This window comes from Ascaphus truei, unplaced genomic scaffold (genome assembly GCF_040206685.1).
Source record: "Ascaphus truei isolate aAscTru1 unplaced genomic scaffold, aAscTru1.hap1 HAP1_SCAFFOLD_206, whole genome shotgun sequence".
NCBI lineage: Eukaryota > Metazoa > Chordata > Amphibia > Anura > Ascaphidae > Ascaphus > Ascaphus truei.
In genome coordinates this window covers 233693-251051 of record NW_027454968.1, presented here as the reverse complement: position 1 = coordinate 251051, position 17359 = coordinate 233693, and the positions used below count along the sequence as shown (strand labels likewise).

General features: G+C 52.2%; 1 protein-coding gene across 4 annotated transcripts in view; it reads left to right on the top strand.

The window, feature by feature from the left end:
• The window catches only part of LOC142477230 (rho GTPase-activating protein 27-like), a 104120-nt gene that overhangs the window by 35097 nt on the left and 51664 nt on the right, over window positions 1-17359 (top strand). For all 4 annotated transcript variants that reach the window (XM_075582225.1, XM_075582223.1, XM_075582224.1 and 1 more), the window contains exons 4-7: window positions 1190-1270; window positions 13806-13916; window positions 15102-15176; window positions 16195-16262. In XM_075582225.1, the coding sequence (XP_075438340.1) occupies window positions 1190-1270; window positions 13806-13916; window positions 15102-15176; window positions 16195-16262 (335 nt within the window). The remainder of the gene's footprint in view (window positions 1-1189; window positions 1271-13805; window positions 13917-15101; window positions 15177-16194; window positions 16263-17359) is intronic.

The following is a 17359-nucleotide window of genomic DNA, read 5'->3' as shown; positions in this document are numbered from 1 at the left end:
CCCCTCACTCTCTCCCCCTCACTATCTCTCTCTCCCCCATTCTTAATCTCTCTTCCCACACTCTCTCCCTCCCCCGTCTCTCCCTCCCCCTCACCCCCTCACCCCTCACCGTGCCCCAGGTTCCTCTGCGCATGGTTAGCCGGCACTGCTCCGGGTTTCTCGGAACCGGTAAGCATCTTCACATCCGGTTCCGGAGAACCCGTGCGAGCCGGGCCGAATATCCGCCCTGAACGCAGGTATACGGAGGCCCCTATAGCACCACCCGTACTTAATTGCTTCCCCAATCCCCCAAACTCGTGCACATATGTCCGTCCATTGAAAGCTATCACAAAGGTATCCGTGTAATGGTTTCTGCTGTCATGTTACTGCTGCATCGGTATAAATTGGGTCATCGGTGCGTGCGCTGCTACGGACATCTTATGGCGGTAGCCATATTGTCTTCAGATGTCACCTTCAAACATGTCCTCTGTCGCCGTTTCTTCCCGGGACGCCCTCTGGTCCCGAGCAGTGGTGGTGAGATTATTATACATCTATTCTGATGTCAGGGCGGTCACGTTGCTGCGGAATAACACACATATACCGATACCGCGTTTGAAGATCCGCTGCCCCCGTGGCATTTACCGGTGGCGGCCGCCCCCTTGCGGCCTCGCCTTTCTCCTCCTGAATTACCGCAATCATCGTCGCCAACGTGACGTCGCGGTGTCATGACGTCATTGGACGTCGCGTTGGCGACATCCGCAGTGTCATTTGATGCTGCGACTCGGACGGAGGAGGAGGGCAGTGGCAAGGAGGCGACCGCCACAGGTAAGAGCCCCCCCATCATGCCCGAGAGCGCGGCATCTGTATATGGGGGCGGACATTTTTTGCCGCCCGAGGCCTAGGCACTGACTCATGTTTTGAGCACATTCACACGCCTCAGACATGGTCTGCAACCCTGCCTTTCTTGGCAAACCGTGCTTCCACTGCAGCCAAAGGATTCTGGGTAATGACCTGCACATGAGCTATCCCAGTGCGCCACCCTGTGGCTTTTTTTTCCATTCTAACACGGGCCCCTACACGCTTCTGCCTACCGTGCAGGTACAAAAAAACAAAGGGGCTTCCTTCTGCTCACCTGGGCGGGCGCCATTGTTTTGTTCCATATCGAGGTCGAGTATGGGGGGGTAACGGGCGTCGCATTTTCTCATTGCAGTGGTTGCAGTCCCAAGACAATTCTGGAAAAACCTATTTCTATACCCCGGACGGATCCACGTCGCAGTGGAGTTTGCCGCAGGTAAATGACTAGAGGTGCCAGGTGGCTTCTTCAAAAATACAATGGTGAAAGGTGCGATGCGCTCGAGACACACAGGCATCTCTTTCCGCTCCATGCTGTTTCCTCCTCCCCTTGGCTCCAGCCACAGGCTCCTGGCACCTCCTCAGGATCAAGGAAGCTGCCCAGCCCCCAAGCAACAGCCCTGCTCTCTCCCTGCTCAGGGAAATCCCGCGGCCCCCCAAGCTGGTCAGGTCACTATGTCCAGAGAGGTAATACCGGTATACACATACACGCCCGGAGAGGTAATACCGGTATACACACACACGCCCAGAGAGGTAATACCGGTATACACATACACGCCCAGAGAGGTAATACTGGTGTACACATACACACCCAGAGAGGTAATACCGGTATCCACATACACGCCCAGAGAGGTAATACCGGTATACACATACACGCCCAGAGAGGTAATACCGGTATACACACACACGCCCAGAGAGGTAATACCGGTATACACATACACACCCAGAGAGGTAATACCGGTATCCACATACACGCCCAGAGAGGTAATACCGGTATACACATACACACCCAGAGAGGTAATACCGGTATACACATACAAGCCCAGAGAGGTAATACCGGCATACACATACACGCCCAGAGAGGTAATACCGGTATACACATACACATCCAGAAAGGTAATACCGGTATACACATACACGCCCAGAGAGGTAATACCGGTATACACATACACGCCCAGAGAGGTAATACCGGTATACACATACACGCCCAGAGAGGTAATCGCGGTATACACATACACACCCAAAGAGGTAATACCGGTATACACATACACACCCAGAGAGGTAATACCGGTATACACATACACGCCCAGAGAGGTAATACCGGTATACACATACACGCCCAGAGAGGTAATACCGGTATACACATACACGCCCAGAGAGGTAATACCGGTATACACATACACGCCCAGAGAGGTAATAAGGGTATACTCATACACTCCCAGAGAGGTAATACCGGTATACACATACACGCCCAGAGAGGTAATACCGGTATACACATACACGCCCAGAGAGGTAATACCGGTATACACACACACGCCCAGAGAGGTAATACCGGTATACACATACACACCCAGAGAGGTACTGTAATACCAGTATACACATACACACCCAGAGAGGTAATACCGGTATACACATACACACCCAGAGAGGTAATACCGGGCATACACATACACGCCCAGAGAGGTAATACCGGTATACTCATACACTCCCAGAGAGGTAATACCGGTATACACATACACGCCCAGAGAGGTAATACCGGTATACACATACAGGCCCAGAGAGGTAATACCGGTATACACATACACGCCCAGAGAGGTAATACCGGTATACACATACACGCCCAGAGAGGTAATACCGGTATACACATACACGCCCAGAGAGGTAATACCGGTATACACATACACGCCCAGAGAGGTAATACCGGTATACACATACACGCCCAGAGAGGTAATACCGGTATACACACACACACACCCAGAGAGGTAATACCGGTATACACATACACGCCCATAGAAGTAATACCGGTATACACATACACTCCCAGAGAGGTAATACCGGTATACACATACACACCCAGAGAGGTAATACCGGTATACACATACACGCCCAGAGAGGTAATACCGGTATACACATACACGCCCAGAGAGGTAATACCGTATACACATACACGCCCAGAGAAGTAATACCGGTATACACATACACTCCCAGAGAGGTAATACCGATATACACATACACGCCCAGAGAGGTAATACCGGTATACACATACACACCCAGAGAGGTAATACCGGTATACACATACACACCCAGAGAGGTAATACCGGTATACACATACACACCCAGAGAGGTAATACCGGTATACACATACACGCCCAGAGAGGTAATACCGGTGTACACATACACGCCCAGAGAGGTAATACCGGTATACACATACACGCCCAGAGAGGTAATACCGGTATACACATACACGCCCAGAGAGGTAATACCGGTATACACATACACGCCCAGAGAGGTAATACCGGTATACACATACACGCCCAGAGAGGTAATACCGGTATACACATACACGCCCAGAGAGGTAATACCGGTATACACATACACGCCCAGAGAGGTAATACCGGTATACACATACACTCCCAGAGAGGTAATACCGGTATACACATACACGCCCAGAGAGGTAATACCGGTATACACATACACTCCCAGAGAGGTAATACCGGTATACACATACACACCCAGAGAGGTAATACCAGTAATACACATACACGCCCAGAGAGGTAATACCGGTATACACATACACGCCCAGAGAGGTAATACCGGTATACACATACACTCCCAGAGAGGTAATACCGGTATACACATACACGCCCAGAGAGGTAATACCGGTATACACATACACTCCCAGAGAGGTAATACCGGTATACACATACACGCCCAGAGAGGTAATACCGTTATACACATACACGCCCAGAGAGGTAATACCGGTATACACATACACTCCCAGAGAGGTAATACCGGTATACACATACACGCCCAGAGAGGTAATACCGGTATACACATACATGCCCAGAGAGGTAATACCGGTATACACATACACGCCCAGAGAGGTAATACCGGTATACACATACACGCCCAGAGAGGTAATACCGGTATACACATACACGCCCAGAGAGGTAATACCGGTGTACACATACACGCCCAGAGAGGTAATACCGGTATACACATACACACCCAGAGAGGTAATACCGGTGTAGCCCTTTTTGTGAACCGGCCGACCCACCCAATCTCACATTGGCCCCTCGTGGTCTAACCGGTTCCTTTCCCTGCAACACACCTGCTCTAAGGGACTACTGGTACCGTATCACACCTGTGGCTCCAGGAGATCTGAGCCTCCGCTAGCTGGGAGCCTGGGGAAACCCTTACCATTACCTGGTGCAGCGCCTCCACTTACCCAGGATCCCCGTTACGAAAGATAGCCCTGGGTAAGAAATACAATAACACTCATAGATATAATACTAACACTTTACTAACACAACATGTCACACATCACATAACATAACCTTATGCTCTATCCGCATCCCCTCAGCCCAATGTCTGGTGTTCCCACCCAGTGTCCTGTGATCCCCCACACCCAATGTCCCGCACTCCTACGGAGGTCGTGGGTGACTGCGCAGTCACTATATTAAGCTAGGGCCCAGTTGGTGCACTTATAATACAGAAGTACCTTCCGAGCACTCCGATGCTCGGGACCGCCACACTCTCTTCTAAAAGGGTCAGACGTCCGTCTGATCCTATCCAGGTACTTCTCTCCGTGGACCCCAACGAGGGTCCCACCGCTTCACGGGAACATCAACCGCCGCTATCCCTATCTATCCCTAACGTGACAGTAACCCTAACCTAGGGCCTGTCCCTGAGGAACCGCAACCTGGGGTGGCTTGGGGAAATCTCCTAGGGCCTGTGGAACAATAACCTGCCCCCTCCCCTAGCTACCCAGTCCTATCTGTAACTCTCTAGCTACTCCTAACTCCCAGATGCTAACAGCCTGCAGCAGACACACAGCTCTCACCGTCAGCCTGCAGGCGTTCACACACGCTGCACACACTGCGCCCAGCACATGCAGCGACACACACACACACACAGCTGCACTCACACACAGCCACCTGAATCCCGCAGCAAATCCACTGCTTGCACGCTGTGCCTATTTGCCAGTGCGCACAGCCCTATCCGCTGTGGCACTGCCAAACTGCACCTTCCGCACCTAAGGGTAACCTCCCTATCTAGGGCCGTCCCTTTTCAGTTACCCCCTGCCCTTACCGGGGATTGGGGCCTGCCTGGGGATCTAAGGAGAACCCTTACCTGGTGCAGGAGCCACGCGCTCCCTGCACCCTTCCTACTCCTTCCTTCTCCTCGTGCAGACTGCCTGTGCAATGCCCGGGAAATGTATCTATATTCCCGGGCTGAGCTTCCTCCAGCCCTATTGGCCGCAAGGGAGCACCTGACCTCTGTCTCCCTATGCCTGCCCTCGCGCGATCTCTCCCTAGCTCTGGGGATCCTACCTGCGCATGCGCGACCTGTCTGGAGCCTTCCCTGCGCTGGCCACCTACTGCGCATGCGCGAGACTCTCTGCAATGGCGGCGCCCTCTTCTCAAGCCGCCGGGCCGGTGGCAACGCGATCGCGGCCTTAGCGACGGCCCGATCGCGTCCCCGGCAACCGTCCTGCACCAGAACACCACGATCTGCTCCCTGCACTGGCCCCCACCCTCGCGAAGTGCCGGCGGGTCCGTCGCAGCCTCCGGCGGCACCCGCTACCACACGGCACTCGCGGAGGGGGGCCAGAAGGTCCAAATTTACCTCGGGGCTACACCGGTATACACATACACGCCCACAGAGGTAATACCGGTATACACATACACGCCCAGAGAGGTACTACCGGTATACACATACACACCCAGAGAGGTAATACCGGTATACACATACACACCCAGAGAGGTAATACCGGTATACACATACACACCCAGAGAGGTAATACCGGTATACACATACACGCCCAGAGAGGTAATACCGGTATACACATACACGCCCAGAGAGGTAATACCGGTATACACATACACACCCCGAGAGGTAATACCGGTATACACATACACGCCCAGAGAGGTACTACCGGTATACACATACACACCCAGAGAGGTAATACCGGTATACACATACACACACCCAGAGAGGTAATACCGGTATACACATACACACCCAGAGAGGTAATACCGGTATACACATACACGCCCAGAGAGGTAATACCGGTATACGCATATACGCCCACAGAGGTAATACCGGTATACACATACCCACCCAGAGAGGTAATACCGGTATACACATACACGCCCAGAGAGGTAATACCGGTATACACATACACTCCCAGAGAGGTAATACCGGTATACACATACACTCCCAGAGAGGTAATACCGGTATACACATACACTCCCAGAGAGGTAATACCGGTATACACATACACACCCAGAGAGGTAATACCGGTATACACATACACGCCCAGAGAGGTAATACCGGTATACACATACACTCCCAGAGAGGTAATACCGGTATACACATACACGCCCAGAGAGGTAATACCGGTATACGCATACACGCCCAGAGAGGTAATACCGGTATACACATACACGCCCAGAGAGGTAATACCGGTATACACATACACTCCCAGAGAGGTAATACCGGTATACACATACACACCCAGAGAGGTAATACCGGTATACGCATACACGCCCAGAGAGGTAATACCGGTATACACATACACTCCCAGAGAGGTAATACCGGTATACACATACACTCCCAGAGAGGTAATACCGGTATACACATACACACCCAGAGAGGTAATACCGGTATACACATACACGCCCAGAGAGGTAATACCGGTATACACATACACGCCCGGAGAGGTAATACCGGTATACACATACACACCCAGAGAGGTAATACCGGTATACACATACACGCCCAGAGAGGTAATACCGGTATACACATACACGCCCAGAGAGGTAATACCGGTATACACATACACTCCCAGAGAGGTAATACCGGTATACACATACAGGCCCAGAGAGGTAATACCGGTATACACATACAGGCCCAGAGAGGTAATACCGGTATACACATACACGCCCAGAGAGGTAATACCGGTATACACATACACGCCCAGAGAGGTAATACCGGTATACACATACACGCCCAGAGAGGTAATACCGGTATACACATACAGGCCCAGAGAGGTAATACCGATATACACATACACGCCCGAGAGGTAATACCGGTATACACATACCCGCCCAGAGAGGTAATACCGGTATACACATACACGCCCAGAGAGGTAATACCGGTATACACGCCCAGAGAGGTAATACCGCTATACACATACATGCCCAGAGAGGTAATACCGCTATACACATACATGCCCAGAGAGGTAATACCGGTATACACATACACCCCCGGAGAGGTAATACCGGTATACACACACACACACCCAGAGAGGTAATACCGGTATACACATACACGTCCAGAGAGGTAATACCGGTATACACATACACGCCTAGAGAGGTAATACCGGTATACACATACACGCCCAGGGAGGTAATACCGGTATACACATACACGCCTAGAGAGGTAATACCGGTATACACATACACGCCCAGAGAGGTAATACCGGTATACACATACACGCCCAGAGAGGTAATACCGGTATACACATACATGCCCAGAGAGGTAATACCGCTATACACATACATGCCCAGAGAGGTGATACCGGTATACACATACACGCCCAGAGAGGTAATACCGGTATACACATACACCCCCGGAGAGGTAATACCGGTATACACATACACGTCTAGAGAGGTAATACCGGTATACACATACACGCCCAGAGAGGTAATACCGGTATACACATACACGCCCAGAGAGGTAATACCGCTATACACAGACATGCCCAGAGAGGTGATACCGGTATACACATACACGCCCAGAGAGGTAATACCGGTATACACATACACCCCCGGAGAGGTAATACCGGTATACACATACACGTCTAGAGAGGTAATACCGGTATACACATACACGTCCAGAGAGGTAATACTGGTATACACACACACGCCCAGAGGGGTAATACCGGTATACACATACACGCCCAGAGAGGTAATACCGGTATACACATACACGTCCAGAGAGGTAATACTGGTATACACACACACGCCCAGAGGGGTAATACCGGTATACACATACACGCCCAGAGAGGTAATACCGGTATACACATACACGCCCAGAGAGGTAATACCGGTATACACATACACGCCCAGAGAGGTAATACCGGTATACACATACACGCCCAGAGAGGTAATACCGGTATACACATACACTCCCAGAGAGGTAATACCGGTATACACACACACGCCCAGAGGGGTAATACCGGTATACACATACACGCCCAGAGGGGTAATACCGGTATACACATACACGCCCAGAGAGGTAATACCGGTATACACACGCCCAGAGAGGTAATACTGGTATACACGTACACGCCCAGAGAGGTAATACCGGTATACACACACACGCCCAGAGGGGTAATACCGGTATACACATACACGCCCAGAGGGGTAATACCGGTATACACATACACGCCCAGAGAGGTAATACCGGTATACACACGCCCAGAGAGGTAATACTGGTATACACGTACACGCCCAGAGAGGTAATACCGGTATACACGTACACGCCCAGAGAGGTAATACCGGTATACACACACACGCCCAGAGGGGTAATACCGGTATACACATACACGCCCAGAGGGGTAATACCGGTATACACATACACGCCCAGAGAGGTAATACCGGTATACACACGCCCAGAGAGGTAATACTGGTATACACATACTGCTGCGGCACAGTTTATTCGAGCATTTGCCCGTTCTGTGCCGCAGCAGTAGCCTGGCGCGCGCCCGAGTGTGACGGGCGCACGCCGAAGCAGCGGAAGAGCGCCCTCCGATCGGGGCGCTCTCCCTACCGCTGCCGGGTCCGCCGGGTCCCCCGGAACCCCCTGCCGCTGTCCCGCGATCGCGGGACACCAGGGCTCCCTCGGGGAGCCCCTGGACACGCGTGCAGGGGGCGCACGCTCCCGATGACGCGTGACCGCGCGTCTATGACGCGCGGCACGCCGACGGGCGGCCACTAGCAAGCCGGGTGATTTCCCGGCTTGCGGTACCGACCACACTTCAATAAAGTGTGTCGGTAGTGTACACATATTAACTCTCATTTTTTACTGGACAAATACAGAACAATACGTGTCAATACTAGACACCTGGCTACCCTATAAATGACTGATTTCTGCACCAATTGTTCAGGCGAATTTCCCATTCTTAATGCCTGCCTCCTCTCTTCCTCTCTGTTGAATAAGTTCACATTTGTACAGTAGTTGGGGAAACATTGCATATAACTCACAGTGTTACTGTACCTGTGTGGTAGTTACATATTATTTTTGAATACGTTTGTTTATAATTTTTCCATCAGCATCATCGCAGAATACACACGTTATTATATTGTTATTGGACCATATACAGTAGATTGCTAAGGTAAACAGCTAACAGCAATTTGGATGAGTTATTTCCAATCCATAAGAAAAGACGTTATGGAACTAGAGAGTGCAGAGAAAAGCCACCAAATTAATAAAGGGGATGGATAACCTGATTTATGAGGAGAGGCTAGCTAAATTAGATATACGTACAGTTCAACCCCGTTATAGCGCGAGCCTCTATAATGCAGATCCGCTTATAACGCAGTTTGATCATGGACCCCCAATTTAAAAAAAATTAAAATAAATAAAAAATGTTTTACATTTTTTTTTGCACACTGCCACAGCATACACTCACTGCACACTGCATACACACATTGCAAACACTCACTGCACACACTGCATACTCACAGCACACTGCACACTCACAGCACACTCACAGCACACTGCACACACACAGCACCAGCACACACTCACAGCACACTGCACACACTCACAGCACACTGCACACGCACACAGCGCACACAGCACACACAGCACACAGCACACACTCACAGCACACTGCACACACAGCACACTGCATACACTCACAGCACACTGCATACACTCACAGCACACAGCACACTACACACACTCACAGCACACAGCACAGTGCACACACACACTGCATACACTCACAGCACACACAGCATCAGCACACACCACACTCACAGCACACTGCACACACTCACAGCACACTGCACACACTCACTGCACACACTCACAGCACACTGCATACACTCACAGCACACACCACACACTCAGCCCCCCCCTCTACCTGTGGTGTCACATCCCACCTTTGGGGGCATCGTAGGGCCTCTGGGGGGGGTGGGGGAAGGAATGGTGCAAGGCTGTGGGATCGGTGCGAGGCTGGGGGGTCGGTGTGGGTATCGGCGCGAGGCTGGGGGGGGCGGTGCGGGGATCGGCGGGAGGCTGGGGGGGCGGTGCGGGATCAGTATGAGGCTGGGGGGGGAATAGGTGTGGGGAATAGGGGGGGGATCGATGTGAGGCTGGAGGAGAGTTGCGGGGATCCGTGGTTGGATGGTGAGGAGCTGCTGAGGGGAGTGCGGGGAATGCTGGGAGAACTACAGTGGCTGCTAGGGGACACGTAGGGCTGCCGGCGCCTCACTCCACCTCCTCCCCCCACCTCCCTCCTCCCGATCGGGAAATTAGCGCGACCCCAGTTATAGCGCGGTCGGATCGGATGGCCCTCGCGCTATAACGGGGTTGAGCTGTATTTACATTAGAAAAGAGGCGTCTAAAAGGGGATATGAAAACTATATACAAATATATGCGGGGACAGTACAAGGAGCTTTTAAAAGAACTATTCATCCCACGGGCAGTACAAAGGACTCGGGGCCATTCCTTTAGGTCGGAGGAAAGGAGATTTCACGAGCAACAAAGGAAAGGGTTCTTTACCGTAAGGGCAGTTACAGTGCGGGATTCATTCCCCATGGAGACTGTGAGGGCAGATACAGGAGATATGTGTGTAGCCCTTTTTGTGAACCCTCCTGCACAAAGGAACTACTGGTACCGTTTCACACCTGTGGCTCCAGGAGATCTGAGCCTCCGCTAGCTGGGAGCCTGGGGAAACCCTTACCATACCTGGTGCAGCGCCTCCACTTACCCAGGATCCCCCGTTAGGAAAGATAGCCCTGGGTAAGAAATACAATAACACACGTAGATAAACCAATAACTGACACTTTACTTAACACACACATATAACTCAATACATAACATAACGTAACCCGATGCTCTATCCGCATCACCTCAGCCCAATGTCTGGTGTTCCCCACCCAGTGTCCTGTGATCACCTCACACCCAATGTCTCGTACTCCTACGAAAGGTCGTGGGTGACTGCGCAGTCACTATATTAAGCTAGGGCCCAGTTGGTGCACTTATAATACTTGAAGATACCTTCCGAGCACTCCGATGCTCGGGACCGCCACACTCTCTTCTAAAAGGGTCAGACGTCCGTCTGATCCTTGTTCAGGTACTTCCGCCGTGGACCCCAACGAGGGTCCCACCGCTTCCCGGGAACTCCAACCGGATCACGGCAACACCAACCGCAGGGGAACCGCAACCGCGCTATCAGCTTCCTTTCCTAACTACTCCTAGAGTGACACAACCCTAACCTAGGGCCTGTCCCTGAGGAACCGCAACCTGGGATGGCTTGGGGAGAACTCCTAGGGCCTGTGGACAATAACCTGCCCCCCCCCCTTCCCCTAGCTACCCAGTCTCAACTGTAACTGCTAATCCTAACAGCCTAACGCACCTGCAGCCAACACTCAGCTCACACTGTCAGCCTGCAGGGATTCACACACACTTCACACACGCTGCACGTACTGCGCCCAGCACATGCAGCGACACACACACAGACAGCTGCAATCACACACAGCCACCTGGATCCCGCAGCAAATCCACTGCTTGCACACTGTGCCTCTTTGACAGTGCCCACAGCCCTCTCCGCTGTGGCACTGCCAAACCGCACCTTCCACACTCAAGGGTCACCTCCCTAGCTAAGGCGTCCCTCCTCAGTTACCCCCTGCCCTTCCCGGGAATTGGGGCCTGCCTGGGAATCTAGGGAGAACCCTTACCTGATGCAGGAGCCACGCGCTCCCTGCACCCTTCCTACACCTTCCTTCTCCTCTGCCTGACTGACGCATGCAAGCCCGGGAAATGTATCTATATTCCCGGGCTGAGCTTCCTCCAGCCCTATTGGCCACACTCAGGCACCTGATGCCTGTCTCCCTAAGCCTCCTGGGAGTTGTAGTTCCCAGGGGCTGCCTAATGCATTGGGGCCGCGTGCGCGCTTCCCTTGCGCATGCGCGAACCCCTAATGGCCGCCTCAACCTCTCTACTACCTTCCCTACTCTCGCGCGATCTCTCCCTGCACTGGGGATCCTATCGCGCGCTTTCCTCCTCCTGCGCATGCTCGAGCTAACGCGCAATGGCGGCGCACTCTGCTTAAGCCGCCGGGCCGGTGGCAACGCGATCGCGGCCCGATCGCGTCCCCGGCAACCACAGCTCCGATCTGCTCCCTGCTCTGGCCCCCACCCTCGCGAAGTGCCGGCGGGTCCGTCGCAGCCTCCGGCGGCACCCGCTACCTCACGGCACTCGCGGAGAGGGGCCAGGGATTCAAATTTCACCTCGGGGCTACATGTGTAAGGAAAGGGATCTTTACAGTAAGGGCAGTTACAGTGCGGGATTCATTCCCCATGGAGACAGTGAGGGCAGATACAGGAGATATGTGTAAGGAAAGGGATCTTTACAGTAAGGGCAGTTACAGTGCGGGACTCATTCCCCATGGAGACTGTGAGGGCAGATACAGGAGATATGTGTAAGGAAAGGGATCTTTACAGTAAGGGCAGTTACAGTGCGGGACTCATTCCCCATGGAGACTGTGAGGGCAGATACAGGAGATATGTGTAAGGAAAGGGATCTTTACAGTAAGGGCAGTTACAGTGCGGGACTCATTCCCCATGGAGACTGTGAGGGCAGATACAGGAGATATGTGTAAGGAAAGTTTGGACACCCTGTTAGAAAGGAAAGGCATACAGGGATATACCTAATAAGTAACATGCACCACCCTGAGGAAGGTCCTTAGAGGACCGAAACGTTGGTTATCTTTGTGCTGATGTGTTTTGTCAATACACTTTTTGCTTTGATGAAATTTGAGTGCTGTTTCTTTGCTGTCGTTTTGGTGATAGCAGCTGTTACCTATTCTTACTCTATGAAGCATGCACCTTGTCCATTGACTTATTTGCTTGGAGTGCCATCTGTTCCGATTGCTATATATATGTATATATCTCATAAGAACCATAGAATCCATATGTAAGGGGTGGGAGGGTGGGACCACTCATCTCTACCTCCTGACTCTACCCCACGCCGTGGCGTAACTACTCCTTAAGTGGCCCCCGGGGTGACGTCACAACGTTGATGCGTCACATGGCAACGCGTCGCCATGTGACATCGTGATGACGCTTCGTCCAATTACACTGCAACATCATGGAGGAGGGCTGCTCTGACCTGCAGTCTCCCCGGCAATAAGTTTCATTACTGTGGGGGACAGCACGGGGGCTTCTGTACCCGCTTGGGGGGGGGGGGGGGGCGGCAGGGGGTGGTTCATCAAGTGTCCGGAGGGAGGGTTCCGACTTGCCCGGGTGGTAGTTACGCCACTGACCCCTCATCTTCCGTATAGACAGCTTTGTCCAGAAGGGACATTGGCCTCCAAGTCATTCTCCACAAGAACCTCCATAATAGCAAAGATCAATCCCGACTGGTCGCCAGCCTTCCCTTCCCGCGCCACGCGCCCCGTTCCATGTTATAGTCACTTTCTCCGTGTTTCTCATTTATTTTTGGTCAATCTGTAGATGAGCCCTAAAGATCCCCGGCGTCCCGGCAGCGAATCGGACCAGGAGAGGGACATCTTTACTGCCTGGCAGCATAATTTCACCTCGCACTTTGTGCCGAAGGAGGCAGAGGTAAAGACGTTTCCCACCCCCCCCCCCCCCCACACCTCACCAAACAAATATTTACGGTAGGAGACACCCGAGGGCGGGGCAGGTTGTCAGGTGAAAGGGAAGTACGACTGTACGTGCTGCGGACGGGTCTAGGATGTTTGTTCAAAGGACATTTTTCCGCGACCAAATCTCCGGCGGCGTTTGGTCGCCACTCACCTCACTGCCGGGGACTCTCGCTGTCAAGGTGAGCCCTGCCATAACCCCCCTAATTGTAACCCCTAATGCTAACTTCTTACCCTAAAACACCGTACCCAAAAACCCCTTATCCTAAAGCCCCTTAGCCTAAAACCCCTTAGCCTAAAACCCCTTAGCCTAAAACCCCTTAGCCTAAAACCCCTTAGCCTAAAACCCATTAGCCTAAAACCCCTTAGCCTAAAACCCCTTAGCCTAAAACCCCTTAGCCTAAAACCCCTTACCCTAGAAACCCTTACCCTAGAACCCCTTACCCCAAAACTCCTTATCCTAGAACCCCAAACCCCTTGCCCTAAAACCCCTTACCCTAAAACCCCTTACCCTAAAACCCCAAACCCTTTACCCTAAAGCCCCTTACCCTAAAACCCCTTACCCTAAAACCCCTTACCCTACAACCCCTTACCCTACAACCCCTTACCCTACAACCCCTTACCCTACAACCCCTTACCCTACAACCCCTTACCCTACAACCCCTTACCCTAAAATCCCTTACCCTACAACCCCTTACCCTAGAAACCCTTACCCCAAAACTCCTTATCCTAGAACCCCTTACCCCAAAACTCCTTATCCTAGAACCCCTTACCCCAAAACTCCTTACCCTAGAACCCCTTACCCCAAAACTCCTTATCCTAGAACCCCTTGCCCTAAAACCCCTTACCCTAAAACCCCTTACCCTAAAACCCCAAACCCCTTACCCTAAAACCCCTTACCTTAATCCCCTACCCTAAAAAGCTTAACCCCTTACCCTAAAAACCAAAAACCCATCCTTAACCCCCCCACCTCCTACCCTAACCACTAGACTAACCCTTAAATCAACTTACCTTGGCGTAGCGTCCAGCGGCAGAGGGTCCTTCTGCGGCCGAACGCCGGCGGGTTCTTGGTCGCAGCGAGACGTGACGAGCTACGTGCGTATTCTGAATGACGCTAATAAATAACGGCACGCATTTCTTGCAGCCGGAAGCTACCCCCGCGTATTGGACAGATAACGCCGAGTACAGCACGCTGACGCACGCCGGAAGTCCGCAGCAGGTTGGAATAAAGTGTATTGCATTGAACGAGCTGTGCAGTGCCCGTAACGCGGTTTTAGCGACCGCCTGTATATTAAGTCTGTCTCTATACAAACGTATACTTAAAGTAACACTGGCATGTGGGCAGGGCTCGGAGAGCCACTTCTAATATTAGCAACACGTTTTGTCCCGGAACGGAAATATAAATAAAACCAATAGAACGATAAAATACACATTTCACATAGAAACATTTGATGGCGGGGTAATAGCCACTCAGCCCACCCATTTTTCTATTGGCTATAAAACCCTCTTTGATTCTTTGTTTACCCCAAGCGTGTTTGAATTCCCTTATTGTATTAACCCCCTACCACCTCTGCTGGGATGCTGTTCCATGAAGCCACCACCATTTCCATGAAGAAGTCCTTCCTCACATGTCCCCTCAGCTGCCACCATCCAGCTTCGGACAACGGCCTCTTGTTCTAGCTCTTCTCTCTCTGAAATAGGCTTCCCTCCCATACTTTGTATGTTTGAACGTTTCTATCACACCCCTCCTCTCGCTTGTGTAATTGAAGCAGGACATTTTTAGGTCCTGTAGTCTTTCTTGATGAGTCTTCTGCTGTAGACCGTGCACCATCTTAGTAGCACTTCTTTGCCCCATCTCCAGAGTTAGGGTCTCCAGAATTGAACACAGCACTCTAGATGAGGTCTCACCAATGATCTACAAAGGTGGCATCACCACCCCCGTCTTTCTGCTGCTTATGCCTCTCTCTGTACAACCTAACATCCGACTGGCTTTCCCCATGATTTAAATAAATATAACAAACATTGTGAGTCTCCTCTCACCATACACAGATTCTGAGGCCTTTTCCTCTCCACAATCACACGCAACGTGTGTCTTCTTTGAGCTTGCAGAGATTTCCCTGATTCCAACCGTACGTCTCACACATACTCCATCACCCTGGGCGTCACAAGAAGACCTTCTCCGTAGAGATCAGGTGTTCAATATAACACAGAGCTTTCTTCTTTTTTTTCTGCTCTAGACAAAAGGCCTGGAGAAAGCCGGAGTGCTTCATAAAACAAAGATCGCCGAGAATGGTAAAAGGCTTCGGTGAGTAAGTCCCTGCCTCGGAAAGGGGTAGAGGGAAGGAGAGGGGAGAGAAGAAGGTTTGTAGGTTATGGGGAGATGTCCTTCATCAGGATGGGCTGGAGTTCACTTACAGGTGGAGCAAGACTCACTGTCCCCATCGCCACGGCCGAACAAGCAAAAGTCCTCAGCGCCTGGGACGGTGTCTGTCGCGATCGAGCTGCGGGGGGTCCATGCTTCTCAATGGTTCCCCTGCAGCGTTAATCCTTCTATGTTGCAACCACAGCGATTGCGTGACCTCGAGCGGCTGCGGGGATGTTAAGTCTTGCTACATCTGTAGCTTAAAAGTTCAATCCCACATAGTCGAACAGTTGAATTTGTTGGGGGCTTCTGAAAGGGGAAACTTGTCAGTCAGGTTTTTTTCTTTGCCCTTATCTCCTCCCCCTGTCCTTATTAGGCAGCCAATAAGGATGTGGGGAGGGTGACTATCTGTACAAGAACATGCTCACCACACGGGACCTCCTCACACAGGGGACCTCCTCATACAGGGGACCTCCTCACACAGGGGACCTCCTCACACATTGGGGACCTCCTCACACTGGGGACCTCCTCACACTGGGGACCTCTTCTCACTGGGGACTCCTCTCACTGGGGACCTCCTCTCACTGGGGACCTCCTCTCACTGGGGACCTCCCCAAACAGGGGACCTCCCCAAACAGAGGGCGTCCTCACACAAGGGACCTCCTCACACAGGGGACCTCCTCACACAGGGTACATCCTCACACAGGGGACCTCCTCACACGGGGGACGTCCTCTCACACGGGGGACGTCCTCTCACACAGGGGACCTCCTCTCACACAAGGGACCTCCTCTCACACAAGGGACCTCCTCTCACACAGGGGACCTCCTCTCACACAGGCTACCTCCTCTCACACAGGGGACCTCCTCTCACACAGGGGACCTCCTCTCACACAGGGGGCCTCCTTTCACACAGGGGGCCTCCTTTCACACAGGGGACCTCCTCTCACACAGGGGACCTCCTCTCACACTGGGGACCTCCTCTCACACTGGGGACCTCCTCTCACACTGGGGACCTCCTCTCACACTGGGGACCTCCTCTC